This window comes from Rhineura floridana, chromosome 2 (assembly GCF_030035675.1).
Source record: "Rhineura floridana isolate rRhiFlo1 chromosome 2, rRhiFlo1.hap2, whole genome shotgun sequence".
NCBI classification, from domain to species: domain Eukaryota; kingdom Metazoa; phylum Chordata; class Lepidosauria; order Squamata; family Rhineuridae; genus Rhineura; species Rhineura floridana.
The window spans coordinates 206,684,128-206,701,535 of NC_084481.1; the positions used below are offsets into that span (position 1 = coordinate 206,684,128).

Genomic DNA, 17,408 nt, shown 5'->3' on the forward strand with positions numbered 1-17,408 from the left:
GACCCAGCTAGACTCAGAAAGACTCTACTCAAGATATCTAGATCCCTGGCATTCATAGCAGGCGCCACTATGGACTCTGCCCAATTTTCCTGCAGAGCAATGGCAGCAGCAGACATCCCTGCCTTAACCACTGGGATGTGGATGCAGCTTCATGTGCCAGCCTAGCCTCTGTCCTTTCTCAGGTACCAAGCTCTTCGGCGATGAGGCACTCAAGGAAGTCCTCGTAGAGACCAGAGATAAAAAGAAAGTGATGCCATCCCAAAAGTGAGAGGATAGGTGCACTTTTAAGCATCCTGTCTCGTCCTCTTACCCTTTCCAGTCTTTTCGTGCCTCCAGGCTCACCACCAGGGCACGCGACTTCAAAAGTGGGCACTCTTACTGTACCAGGCAGAGATTTTCACACAAGTCTCAGACCCCTTCTTCCAGGCCCTCCCCCAACCAAACTAGACAAGGACATCAGAACCAACAACACTTCTGACTCACCGCCGACACCACAAGTAGGAGGTCACCTAACCCACTTTGCTTCCCGTTGGCAGCACACGACCCAGGGCAAGTGGGTACTCACCATCGTCAAGGAGGGGTACCGGATAGAACTTACAGAGTACCCGCCCACCAGATTCCTTGATTCTCCCTTAGCCACTTCCATCAAAAAACACCAAGCAATATTAGGCGAGATTCATCACCTGTTGGATATCTCCGCCATAGAAGAAGTACTATCAGGAGAGGTTTTCTCAGGTCTTTACTCCATCTTCTTCTTGGTCGGGAAAAAGGACGGATCCTGGTGTGGGATACTCAACCTCAAATTCTTAAATCAATTTGTGACCCAGAGAACCTTCAGGATGGAGACCCTTACGTCCATCAGAGAAGCTCTTCTTCCACAGGACTTTCTGGCTTCAATAGATTTAAAAGAGGCCTACCTGCACATCCCCATATTCCCATCTCACAGGCGATTACTCCGCTTCTATTACAACAGCTGCCACTTTCAATACAGGGCCCTTCCCTTTGGTCTGGCTTCGGCTCCATGACTATTCACCAAGGTCATGGTGACGTTAGTGGCGGGTCTTCGGATGCAAGGATTGCACATATACCCGTATTTATTAGACAAGCCCAACAGGATGTCCACGTTTCACTAGACTTCTTGCAAGATCACAGCTTTCTCATAAATTCCCAAAAGAGCCATCTATGTCCTTCTCAGCAGCTGCTCCACCTTGGGGCGACTATAGACACGGCTCAACAGCTCATTTCCATGTCGCCACAGAGGGTCCAGAACATTGCCTCACTAGCAACTACTTTGTCCCAACTTCAATCCCCAGACATGATGTTGCTTGCCAAACTACTGGGTAAGGTGGCATCAGCAATAGGGATCACTCCCTGGGCGCGCCTGCACTCCGCCCAATTCAAACCTTTTTACTTCAGTTCCAATCAGACATTGCACTACGCAACCATCGTCATGTTCTCCTTCCATCTCCAGTCAAACACTCCCTCACCTGGTGGTCAGAAATACGGAACCTATCGAAAGGTGCCCCACTACAGGATCCTCCCCGAACAGTCATCACCACTGATGCCAGCTTCCATGGTTGGGGAGTGCACTGCCAGGGGCAATATGTTCAAGAACGCTGGTTGGCAGCAGAGACGACCAGAAACATCAACTGGTTAGAGTTAAGGGCAGCACACCTAGCTCTTCGGCACTTCGTGCCAATCCTCGACTTTCTGGACGTCCTCATTCGCACCGACAACACGTTGACTCGTGCTTACCTGATCAAACAAGGAGGTACCCGCTCAAGGACTCTGAACCTAGAGGCTACCTCAATGCTACTGTGGGCAGAAAGACACCTGTCCTCAATTTCAGCAGAGTACATCCAGGGTCGCCTGAACATAACGGCGGATTGGCTGAGCAGACAGCAGCTCTTCCCTGGTGAGTGGGCTCTGAATGTGGAAGTATTCCAGTCTCTCCAAGCGAAGTTTGGCAACTTCCAAGAAGACCTATTCGCTTCGGACGACAATCACCAGACAAAGAGATTCTTCTCCCGATTCAGGAATTGTGGAGCAGAAGGACAAGATGCTGTGGCAGTAAGTTGGCCAAAAGGCCTCCTCTACACCTTCCCACCGACTCCCTTGCTGTCCAGAGTACTGAAGAAAATCAGAACAGAAGCAGCTCATGTAGTCCTCATGGCCCCCTATTGGCCGAGACGCCCTGGTTCTCTGACATAGTTCGCCTGGCACAAGGCCCGCCGCTTCATTTACCGGCATGACACAACCTGCTTCATCAGGATCCTCTCCTACACCCGGACCCACAACGGCTCTGACTAACCGCATGGAAATTGAGCGCAATAGGCTGTTAGCATTAGGATTCTCCTCTGATGTGGTGAATACCATCCTGTCAGCGAGATGCCCTTCCACCATTAAAAGCTATCAATCTACATGGAAAGCCTTCTCCAAATGGTGCGCCACACAAGCTATCTCTCCATAGTCAGCAGTGGTTGCTCAAGTTCTGCAATTCTTACAAGATGGTCTGAAAAAGGGCATGCGGCCAAATACTTTAAAACGACAAACATCTGCTCTCTCATCCATCCTGCTACCTACCAGCAATACTTCTCTGGCTGCACATCCTCTTCTCAAAAAGTTCCTGTGAGGAACTGTTGCCTTAAGTCCTCCAGTACTGCATAGATTTCCATCATGGAGCCTGCATACCGTCCTCAGTGCTCTTCAGAAACCTCCCTTCGAGCCGCTTGCATCCATTCCTCTCAGGGTCCTGTCCTTCAAATTGATATTCCTCGTAGCTATCACCTCGGCTCGCAGAGTATCTGAACTGCAAGCCCTCTCAATACAAAAACATCTGTGTACATTCCATAAAGATAAAGTGGTGCTATGAACTAACCCAGCCTTTGTTCCCAAAGTGAACTCACCATTCCATAGGCAGCAGGAAATAATCCTACCTTCCTTTTGTCCTAATCCCTCTCATCCCAGAGAAAAAGCGTGGCACTCCTTAGACGTTAGACATGCTCTGAAAGTCTACCTTTCTAGAACTGAGTCATTTTGTAAATGTGATTCCTTGTTTGTATCATTCCATCCTCCCACTTTAGGAAACAAGGTCTCACGAAATACCTTGGCTAGGTGGATTAGAGCGTGTATATCTCTAGCATACGAAGCTCTGCACCGGCCTTCTCCATTGAACTTTTCGGCTCATTCCACCAGATCAGCCGCTACTTCGGCGGCCTTCTCCACTAATGCCTCCATAGAAGAAATTTATAGGGCAGCCACCTGGTCATCCCTGTCTACCTTTACTCGGCATTACAAAATTGATCTTTGTGCATCAGCAGGGGCTTCATTTGGTCGCAGAGTTCTCCAACAGGTCCTGCCTCCATCTGACCCACCCTAGGTTGTAGCTTTAGTATGTCCCACATGGAGACCTCTGTCATCCATGACAGAAGGTACAGTTTGTACTTACCGTAAACGGTGTTTCTTCATGGATGACAAGAGGTCTCCAAGGCCCTCCCTAACCTGGCTGACTATATGGGACGATATCATGGGGTGCCACGACTACGCACATTTCTGGGACTCTCCCAGTCTGGTTAACTGTTTTCATGTTCTTACATCTATTCTGTTTTTTCGATGTGTTATATATTCTATGATGAGCTGAGGTTGTTGGCAGAGCTTTACAAGAATGAAAACTGAGCCTCAGTAGGAAGGGAGGAGCAAAAAACATTTCCTGAGGCATTTCCTGTCTTCGAGCTGTAGGGGGAGCTATAGTGCCCACGTGGAGACCTCGTGTCATCCATGAAGAAACACCGTTTACGTTAAGTACAAACTGTACCTTACATATCAGTTTGCATTTTTTAAAAATAAAAAAGTCCTCACAAACATTCATCAACATTTTAGTGTGCGTTTCTTCCTATGTACACATTTTTGTGTGCAATTTTCCCTAATATAATGCATTTTTGTTTGATATTTTCATTAATATATTCATTTTTACATGCACTTTCCCCTAATGTGCACAGTTTTGCCCCCAGTTTTTAGTTTGGAGAATTGCATAGCAAGATTCAGAGAAATGTGAATTTCAAAGGACAGCTGTATTTCGATCTGTGTACTGTTTCGGAAAGTGCAAATCAGGAAAGTTTGCATTAAATTGCTAACAGCACCTAATTTCTATTATTCTGGTCCAGTCTTCTACTTTTAGCAGTGGCCAGCCAGATGCTTTTGGAAGCACATCCAAAGGGATGCTTTTGGGAAATGTATGTAGGTGATAGCCAGCCAGCCTGGTATTGTTTGGCTCCAGCACTTGGCATTGAGAAATATACTGCTTCTGAACACAGAGATTTAATTTTGCATTATGACTAGCAGTAATATGTTTGAGAGTGTTAACAAGTATGTGAATTGGGACAATCTGGTAGGCATTATCTGCTCCTCAGCAAACATAGCAGTAACAGGATAAGAGGACAGGGAGCTCCCCCCATAGATCAGTAGCTTGTTAAAACCCTAGAATTAGAAGACAAGAATAAATTGACTGTTTTCACAATGGAGGGAAATAAGCAGTGGAGTCCCCAAGGATGTGCACTGGGGCCAATGCTATTTAAAATGTAAATCTACTGCCTTCAAGTCGATTCCGACTTATGGCGACCCTATGAATAGGGTTTTCATGAGGCTGAGAGGCAGTGACTGGTCCAAGGTCACCCAGTGAGCTTCATGGCTATGTGGGGATTCGAACCCTGGTCTCCCAGGTCGTAGTCCAACACCTTAACCACTATGCCACACTAAGTTCCTCATAAATGATCTGGAGTCAGGACCAACTCTGCAGATGACTCCCAAATTATTCTGGATGGTGACATCCAAAGCAGACTGTGAAGAACTCCAGAAGGATCTCTCTGCAATGGGTGAATGGACAACACAATGACAAATCAGATTCCATGTAATTTAGAAGGCTGCACTTTGGTCTGAATTGACTTTATCCAGGAAAGAGGACTTGAAGTCATGGTAGATACCACCCTGAAACCATAAACTTTGGTGTGGAGGAGCAGTGAAAAAGAAGAGAATGCTAGGGATTATTAGGCTAAGGCTGTGAGCACTCTAGTTGCCTACAGCAAAGTGTTTCCATTAGTCACACCTGGAGGGGGAACAGGTTGATCTGCCGATCAGTTGCAAAATCTCTTTGAAGCTGATATAAAAACAACAACACTCAAGCTGATCCCAGCAAGTTTTACAGTAAATAGGGGTGGGGTTTGACTAGCGACGTGTGCCCCCGTTTTCAGAAGAGAGAGGTGGAGACTCACTGGAACTAGCAGAACAGTGAATGTGTTTCTACCCTAAGATGTTGGAATAAGCAACAGTCCTTAATTAATACCCACTGTACTGGGGGGTGGGGAAGAGAGAGAGAGACTAAATGGTTAATGTATTTAGGCCCATGAAGTTAAGCAGCCTTCCTGAGTTGTGAATTTAGTTTTTCTTCTCCTCTTTCTTCCTTGTTTCTGCTGTAACCAGTAGCCAGGCTGGTGCTGTTTAGTAAAGGTTCAGTTTAAACTTTACAGACATCTGTGCTCCTTGGAGTAAGACAAAGCACCTACTCTGCACATAAGATAGCTGGTGTTGTTATGCCTGTTTATAAATCGAAGGCATAGCTTCATTTGGTACACAGTAGGGCCCTGCTTTCTGGCGTTCCGCTGATGCGGCGGCTTTCAGTCAGGGGAAAATCCCCATTTTAAAGCCGGTTTTGCGGCATTTTGCGGCATTTTCTCGCGACGCAACCCATTATAGTCAATGGGTTCCGCTTTACGGCGATTTCCGCTTTACTGCAGGGACCTGGTCCCTAACCCGCCGTATAAGCGGGGCCCTACTGTAATAGATATAGCAGGGTGCAGGGCTGGTGCCAGGCATGCCCAGGGCCCTTGGGCACTAGCCTGCTCCGGGCCCCAGCACACGCATGTACGCACGCACGCTCCACCTACCTACCTTTCCCTTGGTGAATGCTGCCCACACTGTGCTTGCATGTCTGCCATCAAGCAAGATGGTGGCCAAGGCTTCCCCAAGGGGTTGATGCCTCCACCTCCATCTTGGTTGATGGCACACGTGCGTGCTACTCACATGTATCCCTGCCATCAACCAAGATGGTGACAGGGGCATCAGCCCCTTATGGAAACCTCGGTCACCATCTTAGTTGATGGTAGCTTGCACACGCAGTGCAACCAGCATTTATATCAAGGGAGAGGTAGGTGGGGGATGCAGGTGGGCAGTGCAGGCCTGTGCAGCAGTAGGGGGGATGCCTGGGAGCTCCCTCTCTGTGATCTGCAGCAGGATGGGGAGCCAACGCTGCCGCCAATTGCTGAAGGGAGCGCTACCCACCCACCCTAAGGAGGGGCCCTTCAACCAGGGCCCGGCCTGCCCCCCCCGGCGCTGGCCCTGGAAGGGCAGACAACCTATGGCCCTAGATGTTATTGGATTCCGACTCCCATCGGCCCCAGCCAGCAGGGCCAGAGGTCAGGAATGATGGGAATTGTTGTTCCATAACATCTGGGGGCCACAGGCTCCCCACACCTGGTGTATAGTCTTGTTTCCTATTTTCAAAAAGGACATCATAGCCAGGGGAGTCCTTAAGAGATCTGGGGCATGGGTCTATGCGTAACATGTGCATATGCTCATTTATACGTATAGATGCATAGGCTGACTCCCAAAGGCATAGCTGTCTGGTAGGTAAAGGGGTTTTTTTAAGTTGGAAAAGAGGGGAGAAGGGGAAGGAGTCCCAGGGTCCAGTCCCAAAGACACTTCTGGGCCATCTCCTAACAGCATCCCTGATCATAGCCTGGTCTCAAACAGGATGTTGGGGAAGGGCCGTAGCTCAGTGGTTAGAGCATCTGCTTTGCATGCAGAAGGTCCCAGCTTCCATCCCTGGCATCTCCAAGTACGGCTGGGAGAGACCTCAGTCTGAAATCCTGGGGAGCTGCTGCCAGTCACTCTGGATGATACTGGGCTGCAGGGACCAACGGCCTGACTCTGTCTACGGCAGCTTGCTATGTCCCTATACTATAGAGGTGGGAAAGGTGCTGAAAAGGGTAACCAAAATGATAAAGGGGCTGGAACAACTCCTCTACGAGGAAAGATAACAACGTTTGGAGCATTTTAGTTTAGAAAAAAAGTGGGGGCACATGATAGCAAAGTATAACATGATGCATGGTGTGGAGAAAATTGATAAAGCGTTGCTTTTCTTCCTCTCTTATAATACTAGATCCTGGAGTTTGTTGGAGATTCAGGACAGACAAAAGGAAGTGCATCTTCACACATTGCACATTTAAACTGTGGAATTTGTTGCTGTATGTTGTAGTGACGGTTATCAACTGGGATGGCTTTAAAAGGGGACTAGGGAAATTAATAGAGGATAAGGCTATGAATGGTTTATTATTCTCAGGAACGAAAGCAGTATGCCTCTGAATAACAGTTGCTGGGAAAGGGCTATTCTCAGATCCTGTTTCCATGCTTCCCATAAGCATCTGGTTGGCCATTATGAGAACAGAATGCTGTTCTAAACCGTTGGTCTGATTCAGTGGGGCTCTTTATATGTTCTTATGGGAAAGATACAAAATTTTTGACCAAGTTCTGATAGGATGGTTACTGAACACACGAATGACCTTTTTTTGCTATGATATAATTTCATGCGCTCTCTTTGCTCTGTTTAGGTATTCATGGTTAGGAAAGAAGAGAACCTGAAAAAATTATTTCTCTCCATTCATTTCCCAGCCCAGACGAGGGCTTCTGATGTTCTGGAATACAGGATTAAAGAAGAAAAATCGTGTAAGTTTATTCCTGATTTCTGAAACTTCTTTCTCAGCCAGACTCCATCCTGTCCACAATATAGCTGCACCTAGAGCTTTCGTAATACATGCATACAGATATTTTTGTGTCTCTGTCTTCATTATGATCTTCACTTGAAAACCCACTTTGTCAGAATTTGACTTGTACCACTGGAAGTAGGCCTTATCACATCTGGCTCTTCTTTGGAAAGTTCTCATTTTTATTTAAAAAAAAGCCAGCAGAACTACTGCCCTACAGATTTTTAGGAAGGCTTAAATTACTTTTAAGTGCAATTTGGCAAATTCATGGAGGATAGCATATTGACAGCTATTAGCCATGAGAGCTAAATGGAACCTTCCTATTCAGAGGCAGTATATCTTTGAAGATCAGATGCTATGGACATACAATGGGTTAAAATAAGATTTTGCCTTTATGCTCTGCTTTGAGAAACATCTGGTCAGCCATTGTTGAAAGTAGGATGCTGGATCAGCTGATTCTTAGCCAGATCCTGCAGGCCGCTTCTTTTGTTGTTCTGTCTGGCACTGTGTGCGTGGGATCGTTAGGTTTATTTCTCTCTTCCTGTGCTGTTTATTACATTTTATGCCTTTGATTCTACCGTAGTGCAGCGGTCGAGTACATGTTTTGCATGCATAAGGTTCCAATTCTTGATATCTCCAGGTAGGTATGGGAACCCTCCTGTCTGTAACCCTGGAGAGCCACTGCTCGTCACTGTAGCCAATACTGAGCTAGGTGGATCAATGGTCTGACTCGGTGTAAGGCAGCTTTTGTGTCCTTTATTGTATATACTGTACATTATGATTTCAAGGCCCTTGAGGTGGAAAAGGCAGGATAAAAGTGAAGAATAAAAAATGCCTATTAAATCAATCAATATATAAATCTGGATTGGAAATTGCACCCCAGCATGGATAGAGATGAAGCAGTAACAAGGACCACAGGCTCAAGATAGTAACTGAATTGGATTAAGCTGTTTATTGATACAATGCTCAATGTAGGAACAGTAGAGGAATAATCCACCAGGGCAGTCCAGTGTGACTAAAGGGATGATAATAGTGTGATCAATGGCGTAAGGGAATTGACAAAGCAACTAATCATTTTTTTTAATAAGAACAAAACCATGCTTCATATATTATGAAGTCCTACACTGCATCTCCCTACTAAAATTCCCTCTGGTCCATTTACAGTCAAGTAGGGTTGGCTGGCCTGGTGCCCTTCAGATGTTGCTGGAGTACCACTCTCGTTATTCTTGACCTTTGGCCATGCTGGCTGGGACCTGGCTGGAGTTGGAGAGCAACAACATCTGGAGGGCACCGTGATGGCCACCCCTGGTTTGAAGTATTCTTAACCATTTTAAATATCCTACTCATTTTTGGTAGTAAAGTTTTGCAGCATTAAGTTCAAAAGCAGTTCATAGCTACCAGCCCAGTGGGACAGCAGGCCCAAGGATGATTTCTTTTTCAGCAGAGCAGAAATGGGAGAGAAAAAGGGAGAAAGATAAGGGAAAACAAACAGTGGGAAGCCAAGCAAGACCGGGTTCTACTAAGATCAAGAAGAAGAGAGGCTGGGAGGGGGGCAGTGGACCTCAGTACATCCCCTTATATTGATGGGACCGGAGACACCCGAAAGAAGTATAGTTCCAAATTGCGTGAAATATTGGTTCTCCCTCTATTTGGCACTGGTTAGGCCTCATCTTGAGTACTGTGTCCAGTTCCGGACACTGCACTTTAAGAAGGATGCGGACAAACTGGAATGAGGAGGGCAACGAGGATGATCAGGGGACTAGAAGGAAAGCCCTAGGAGGAACGACTGAAAGAACTGGGCATGTTTAGAAGAGAAGACTGAGGGGAGATATGATAGCACTCTTGAAGTACCTGAAAGGTTGTCACATGGAAGAGGGCCAGAATATCTTCTCAGCCGTCCCAGAAAAAAAATCCCTAACTGTCAGAGCGGTACGACAACGGAACCAATTCCCTAGGGAGGTGGTGGGCTCTCCAACACTGGAGGCATTCAAGAGGCAGCTGGAAAGCCACCTGGATCCTGGATCCTGAAGTGAATCAGGCCAATCTGGGTGTCCCACCCAGAGTGAGAGTCACGAAATAGAGGCGAGGCTGGAATTAATTCCTGTTTTATTAGAGTAACATCAAAGGCAATGTATTTCATAGACTTATCTGTGCTAACTCACTACATTCCCTAACTAAGCTACCCAGGCTTACTCTGCAGCATGTGAAGAAAGTTGACTCAGCAACCGGGTCAGGGGGGCGCCGCCTTAAGTAGGGAAGGTCGCAATCTCTGATTCCTGTGAAGTCCCACCTTCTCTCAACCTCTTGTGCGGGGCGAAGGGGGGCGAGCCTACACCGGCTCATCTGACAGTACAGGCTCAGTAGATGCCTCAGGAGGCGGGAAAGCGTTTAAAGTGCCAGGCTGGGAATCCTGGGGGTTGTAGCTGGCGTGCCCGCCGGCTCATCCTCCAATGGCTCTGTTGAGGCATCTGTAGGGGGAGCGAAGTCTGCTTTGGCGGGCGAACCATCTGTGGGAACTGGCAGGCTGTCAGCTACTCCCCCTCCCTCATTGTCCTCGAAAGTCTCATCTACCTCTGATTCCTTCCCCTTCCCTATCTGAGAAGGCTGGGACTAAGCCAGCTCCCCACCCTGATTCCCCTGGGAGAGCTGGGGCTCAACACTGGGCTCATCCAGGATTTGTCCGGAGTGGGTCAAGGCAGCCCTGGATTGGGTCAGGTCCACCCGGAGCTGTCAAAAGGGGAGGGAGGATATTAATTATGTGGTGAGGAGGGGGGAAGAAGGAGACAATACAGGTGAGACTCTGCTTGCATTGTCCCCTTTTTCCCCCTTTGTGCACTGCCCAACCCTATGGCTGTGCAAGGCCCCCAATTAGTTCAGGGCTTGGATCAGGCCCATATCAGGTCGAGCACAGAGTGTTCCGGTCTGAATTGGGTCCCAGTCCAAACCGGGGGTGCCTTGTACAGTCCTAGTAACCAGCGTCCCTGTAATTTTTCCATTGTCTTACCTTGTAAACACATTTCATATCGCTGTCTTTTCAAAACCGCTGTTATCATCACCAAATATATTATGGCTTCAGCACCTACTGTGATGCCTGACAATGTCCTTCTCTGCCTCTTATCAAACTGCAGTGTCTCTCCCTATCCTTGTTATCAGCCCAAGTGCCAAGGTCTCACACTGGCCGTTTCTTTGCCTCGGCAAAGAGTCACGTTGAATCACAACCAGCTTCTCTGGCTGCTTACACACTGGTCATTTCAGGTGAAATCATCATTTTACAGGGTGGCAACACAAGGTCATCACCCATTTTTATTCCTTCGCAATGCTTCTTTGATCTTTTTTTCTTACTGCAGAAAGCCCAAGGGCCCCTCCAGACTGGTGGGTTTTTTTGCAGGTGCTTGGACTGCTCCTTGAAAGTTTGGACTAAAACCCAGAGCAGATACACTCCCCCACTGACATTGCAGCGCCAGCCTCTTCTGCGTATTCTGTAACATGTCACTGGCATGATAATAGTGCATTATCGGTGGATTTATACCAGACCATCAATATATCATTCTCTTTTATTAGTTGTTCTGTGATGCTTCCCCTGTGTTACAGCATTATCACCATCAACAGAGGAACACTGTTGTGTTACAAAAGTGTACACCCCCATCCCCTCCCTGGAACATTTGTGGTATGAAAAGTTACAGGATTTTAGCAGGAAGCTATGGGACTTGCATCTATTGTAAAGTCTATCTAAAGGAGCGCTTCCAGCATCATCAGCTATGTCGCCCAACAAGATCAGCCAGCCTCAAAAGACCTTCTCTCCATCCCATCAGTCAAAACAGCCAAACTGGTGAGGACTAGAGAGAGGGCTTTTTCAATTGTGGCCCCCACCCTGTGGAACTCCCTCCCAAATGATCTCCGCCATGCCCCTTCTATGATAAGCTTCCGCCGGGCCTTGAAGACCTGGCTCTTCAGGCAGGCTTTTGGGGTGGGCTAGATTTTATCTTCATTGTTTTTAATTTTCAATGTCTAGGTATTATATGCCTATGTTGTACATCGCCCAGAGTGGCTGGACAGCCAGCCAGATGGGCGACTAATAAATTCTATAAATAAATAAATAATAAATGGGGCAGTATGACCACTCCAAAACTTTTGCAGGTGCAAATGGTACTGAAAGCACAACCATGTTGCCTTGATACCATCATGGGCACATATCATGATAAATGCTCAGTAAAAAGGACATCTGGAGGGGCCCCAAATGTTTTGAGAAGAATGGAAGAGTTGTGCAATTCCCACAGGTGCAGTTGTCTTTAGCACTACTGTTACCATCATGGCCACCTTCCCTACACCGGAGGAAGTATAACAGTGCTGTTTATTTGGTGTGGGAATTACCAGGACTAGCCTAAGACCTCTTGTTGCCTGAAGCAAAGGATAAGATGGTGCTCCCTCCTGATCTCATGTTTAGAATCCGATTGGACTGCAGTGGAATCTACCTTCGACACTAATGATGGGATAGCATCCTTCACCACACCTGAGACAGCAGGCAAGATTAGGCACCCAAGATGCACGGTGGGACAACAAAGAGGAATGACTGGGGGAGGGGCTCAGGAGGAATAGCCAAGGACTACTGCTGCTTCGACCCAAGTATCTGCCACCTGGCGCAATTGACTCACTCTGACTAATAGTAGTCAGGGAATCCGTGTTTTCATTGTTGGGTGAGCTTTTGCTGGTTCAATCATTGTCCCACAATCATCCCATTTTTAACAGCTCCACCCGCAAGATCCCTGTATACCTATCGAGTGTATGGCAAATTTAGGGATGTAATTATGACAGTCCATCCCTAGGAGGGGGAGAGCCTAACAAATCCACCACCACCAAGGCCCTGCTCAGCATTTCAGAGGGAGCTTTCCTTCCCAGACCAGTGATGTCCCCATTTATCATAGCTCAGAAGGGCAGCTGCATTCTCTGAGTCTACAATATGGGATTTTAAATGGTTAGGGTTGCAAGTCTGAGACAAGAGCAACACACATAATGCAAGAGCCCATTGTGGCATTTTAAGAACGTAAGACAGGGATGGGGAACCACTGGCTCCAACTCCCATCAGCCCCAGCCAGCAACTTCTGAAGGGCCACTGGTTTCGTATCTGTAACATAAGCATTGCCTTGGTGGACCATAACAAGTGCCTTCTAGTTTAGCAGTCAGCTTCCATTATCAGATAAGTCAGATGCTTCTCAGCATTCACAAGCAGCACAACAATTGGATTGCCTTCCCATCTTGCTTGTCCTCAAACATCTAGTTTGTGGCATTATATCGTGCCCCCTCACCTTGCTAACACACTTCTTTTAGCAGAGGTTGACACATATTCTACTTTTGTACATCAAATATAGCAGTGTTGTTTTAGGGATACCTTTCTATGTGCTCCCAGCCCTGTTGCTATAATGGCTCATGTATCTAGGCCAGCCTCAACTCTCCTGTGACATTTTGTCTCTTTAAAGCTCACAGCTCTGAGTTGTGATACACTGTATCTCTCCTCCAGGCCCTTGCTGCCACCACAGATAACTGCATCTCATTCATGCTTAGCATAGCCAATGATGAGGGGGGGGGTGTGAAAGCCAAACAATATTAAAGTACAGAGGTATTCAAAAAAAGCAAGTTCACTTTCTGTTCATAAGCATGTTTTCAGTACATTTCTCTTCATCTTATTACTTGATGTTCTTTAAGCTCTTAAAATCCTACCTGTCCTACCCATGCTAAAATACTCCTACGCTATCTCCAACTTTTCACTATGTAATTCCAAAATAATAAACCAGTGTTGAACCTACACTATCTACTCTCATCAGTCCCCAGATAAGTTCTACACAATCCAACTGCCAAACTGTCACACAGTCGTATATAAACCTTCGACTCTCAGTCACTCAGCCAATCACAATCCAGCACTCTCCAGCATTCATCTCACTCATTCCCCCCAACACTCATCACTTACCTTAAACATTCTAATATAACCTCTTACCATATATATTACAATACAAGAGCATTAAACATTAACATATGTGCATGGAACATTTATTTATTTATTATTTGATTTGAGAGCCAGTGTGGTGTAGTGGTTAGGGTGCTGGACTATGACCTGGGAGACCAGGGTTCAAATTCCCACACAGCCATGAAGCTCACTGGGTGACCTTGGGCCAGTCACTGCCTCTCAGCCTCAGAGGAAGGCAATGGTAAACCCCCTCTGAATACCGCATACCCTGAAAACCCTGTTCATAAACCCAGTGGCTCTGCAAGGTTTCAGGCAGGAGTCTCTCCCAGCCCTACCTGGAGATGTTGGGGACTGCACCTGGGACTTTCTGCACACAAAGCAGTTCTCTGCCACTGAACTTCAGCCCTTCCTTTATAGATAGGGAAGAAAGGAAGGATGTTGCCTTACCTCAGTGAGGGCTGCGGAACCAGGAAGGGAAGAGAGAAAGGGAAGAAAGAGGCTTGAGCTTGATCCTATATAGGTTTAAAAAGTAATTATTGCTGGTATTGCTACGTAGTTTGCTTATTTTTTTAGTATGCATAATGCTAGACAGCAAAGAAGGTTTCTCTACCCCCCACCTGTGTAAAGCAGTGAGTATCTACAAGAGTTTAGTAAGAGAGAGCATGGAAATAAGGTGTCTTGTAAGGCAGCCAACACTTTGTTATATTTGTAAACATCTGATAACTTCTGATAACAGTTGAAGTAGCTGCCAGAACACCATTTAGCACCATTTATGGCATTCCATTTTTGGGTGGGTCTGAGAGAGACATAGTAACCAGAACAACCAGAGAGGCACACCTAGTTAGGTTAACTAGTTAAGCCCACTAGTGTTGACAAAATGTTTAGCTAGGCACACTTGCTATGTCTGGCAGATGGCATGAAAAGGCAGTACAGAGAGAAGGCAGCTGATAAGGCCATGGGAAACTGCCCCCTCTCTTATAGGTGTATAAAAATCTAAGCCCCACTAGGATCAGTACCCATCTCTGGCTGGAGGTAGGTTGAAGAAAGCAGGAGTGATATGCCATCTATGTCATCTGATGGGTGAGATGTATTTCCATGTACTTTGTAACTATGGCTCTGAAACAAGACTTTGAGTTTAACTCAGTCCTTTCATCTATTGTAACCTAAGTAAGTTGTACCTTCAAGGTCCTATACTTTGATGTTATTCAGCAACCTCTTTTTTGCTGATTTTTATTTTTATTTTATGTTTTCTGTTTATTTTCTATTTCTGCTGTGATGGCTAAGACCACTTAGAATGCATTTTAATAGTTGTAATGTGCAAGATATGAATAAATAGCATATATTATAAGACTTTTCTGCTGTCTGAAGTCTGACTCTCAAATAGAAATTTTCTGGTACCTCCCAAGACCCAAGAATCCTTGGGTGGGGTGTCTATCTATTAATCCACCTACTTTTTGACAATGGCTGTTGGAAACCTGTGAGCTTAGGTGAACATATAAGGTCTCTGAGTCAACATATTCAACATATAAGGACTTTGAGTCAATACAGATAAAGGGAAAAGGCAAGAAGCCTTGAGCATGTACGTTCATAGGAAAGAGGGCCAGCCTTGCCATTATCAGAAGGGTCTGGGGCTGTTAACCGCAGCGGTGAGCCAAGAGAAGAGAAAGGGGAAGGACAAAGGATAGAACATAGGGATACTGTATATTTGCATAGAGGTCCTATGATGAATCGGGATAACCAAACTCTCTGAGCAAAGGCCCTCCAGAGTCTCTGAAAGTGAGATACCACCTAGAGTTCGAGGATCCTTGTGACCTTAGACAGAGCAACCTTGACACTAAACTCTACAAAACTACACTAGCTCGATGATCTACTTGCTTATATGAGAGGGCATTTTCCTTATTTGATTTTTGAAGTGCCCCTCCTTAATTACACTTCTGGCAGTTTTCCATGTAGACCTTTTAGTTACATAAGCCATTGCTGCTTGCCTGAGCTCGCAGTTCCTGCTGATAAGGTTATTAAGTGAATTCAAATGCTAATGGCTACCATGGGGTGCCACAGCATTCAGAATACAATGCCCTGTGCTCTAAGCAGCCTGGCACACAATGGCCTTCTTGCTCATGAAATTTCTCCAGCAGAATATTCTCAGAAACTCCGTTCACAGGAGTAATGAGTTGTGCCAAAGAGAGGTCAAATGTTTTAAGCACATATATACTTTTCACTGTAGTTAACCATCTCAACTTTACAGCTTCCCCCTTCCCCTCCTTGAAAAAATTAAATGAGGGTTACATTTTACTCTGATGCCCCTGGAGAGCTTGATCTCATTTTCTGATAAGCAGCATTTGCAAGCCATGTTTGTCTCACTGCTGCTTTTGGAAAGGTTAAAAAACCCCAACATGCATACATTTCTTTGAAAATCTGGCATTGCAAACTGTTCGAGCCATGGAAGAGCTTGGGGAATATTCATGGGCTTTATGGCATATCATGATTCAGAGAGTGTTAAATTAGCTTGAACAATTGAGGAGTTATGAAACTATCTCGAGTAAAAACTATGCATTATTCATATGAAAGCTAATGAGGGAATTGAAGGGGATAACTAGGCAGAGGTTGACAAAAGGCAGTTTGATTCTTTCAACTGAAGAGACAATTCTGCTCCAGCTTAATTCTGTATTGGTTTTGAAACTCTTGGTAATTTGATGTTGTTCACGGCTGGTGTCATTTACCCCAAAGATACTGCATGCTTTAAAATCTTTCGTTCCATGACGAAAGATTTAATGTAATGTTGCATAAACTAATTGCAACATGGTGCCAGTAATAGAATTGCCCCTTGGGGTTATTTGTTACATTTATATTCCATGCTTCCCCCAAGGAGCTCTGCACCGTACTTATTTATTTCCTGCGTTTATGTACCTTCTTTGTGCCAATGCGTTCAAGGCAAGTCACCGTTAAAATAATGGTTTATAACTGATTCCATATGATATGAAAGGGAAAAAAGGACAGCGAAGTAAGAGGAGGCTGGGCCAGGACAATCCCTCCCATAAATCAAAGTATACATAGTATCAAAGATTGACCAAGTTATTTTGGCAACTGAGGCAGAAAACTCTGCAAGTGTCCCTCTCTGAGAGTAAAAATACAGCAATAATAAAATATCAACAATTTGCTGCCTTTTCAAAACACCCCAGATCAGCTGACTGTGATGGCAACCTCATTCTACCTAATGATAGGGTCGGCCTTCAGGAGAAGAAGTGAATTTAGTTGCAGATGAAATATTGCTCTGAGTTTTGGAGGACTGTTCTGTGCTGCACTATTGTTTATATTATCACCATTTAAACGGTTAATGGATTTAACTGGGTTTTATGTATTTTAATCGTCATAGAATCATAGAACAGTAGAGTTAGAAGGGACCTATAAGGCCATCAAGTCTAACCCTCTGCTCAATGCAGGAATCCAAATCAAAGCATTCCTGACAGATGGCTGTCCAACTGCCTCTTGAATGCCTCCAGTGTTGGAGAGCCTACTACCTCTCTAGGTAATTGGGTCCATTGTCGTATGGCTCTAACAGTTAGGACGTTTTTCCTGATATTCAGTTGAAATCTGGCTTCCTGCAACTTGAGCTCATTTTTCCGTGTCCTGCACTT

The 17,408-nt window shown here is 45.7% G+C and overlaps 1 protein-coding gene across 4 annotated transcripts in view; it reads left to right on the forward strand.

Annotated features, from left to right (window-relative positions):
• The window catches only part of RIN3 (Ras and Rab interactor 3), a 130,126-nt gene that overhangs the window by 29,723 nt on the left and 82,995 nt on the right, over nucleotides 1–17,408 (forward strand). For 2 of the 4 annotated variants that reach the window (XM_061611989.1, XM_061611991.1), the window contains one exon: nucleotides 7,662–7,776. In XM_061611989.1, the coding sequence (XP_061467973.1) occupies nucleotides 7,662–7,776 (115 nt within the window). Of the gene's footprint in view, nucleotides 1–7,661; nucleotides 7,777–17,408 lie in introns of those variants that run through there. The other 2 variants (XM_061611992.1, XM_061611993.1) reach the window with 2 other exon arrangements.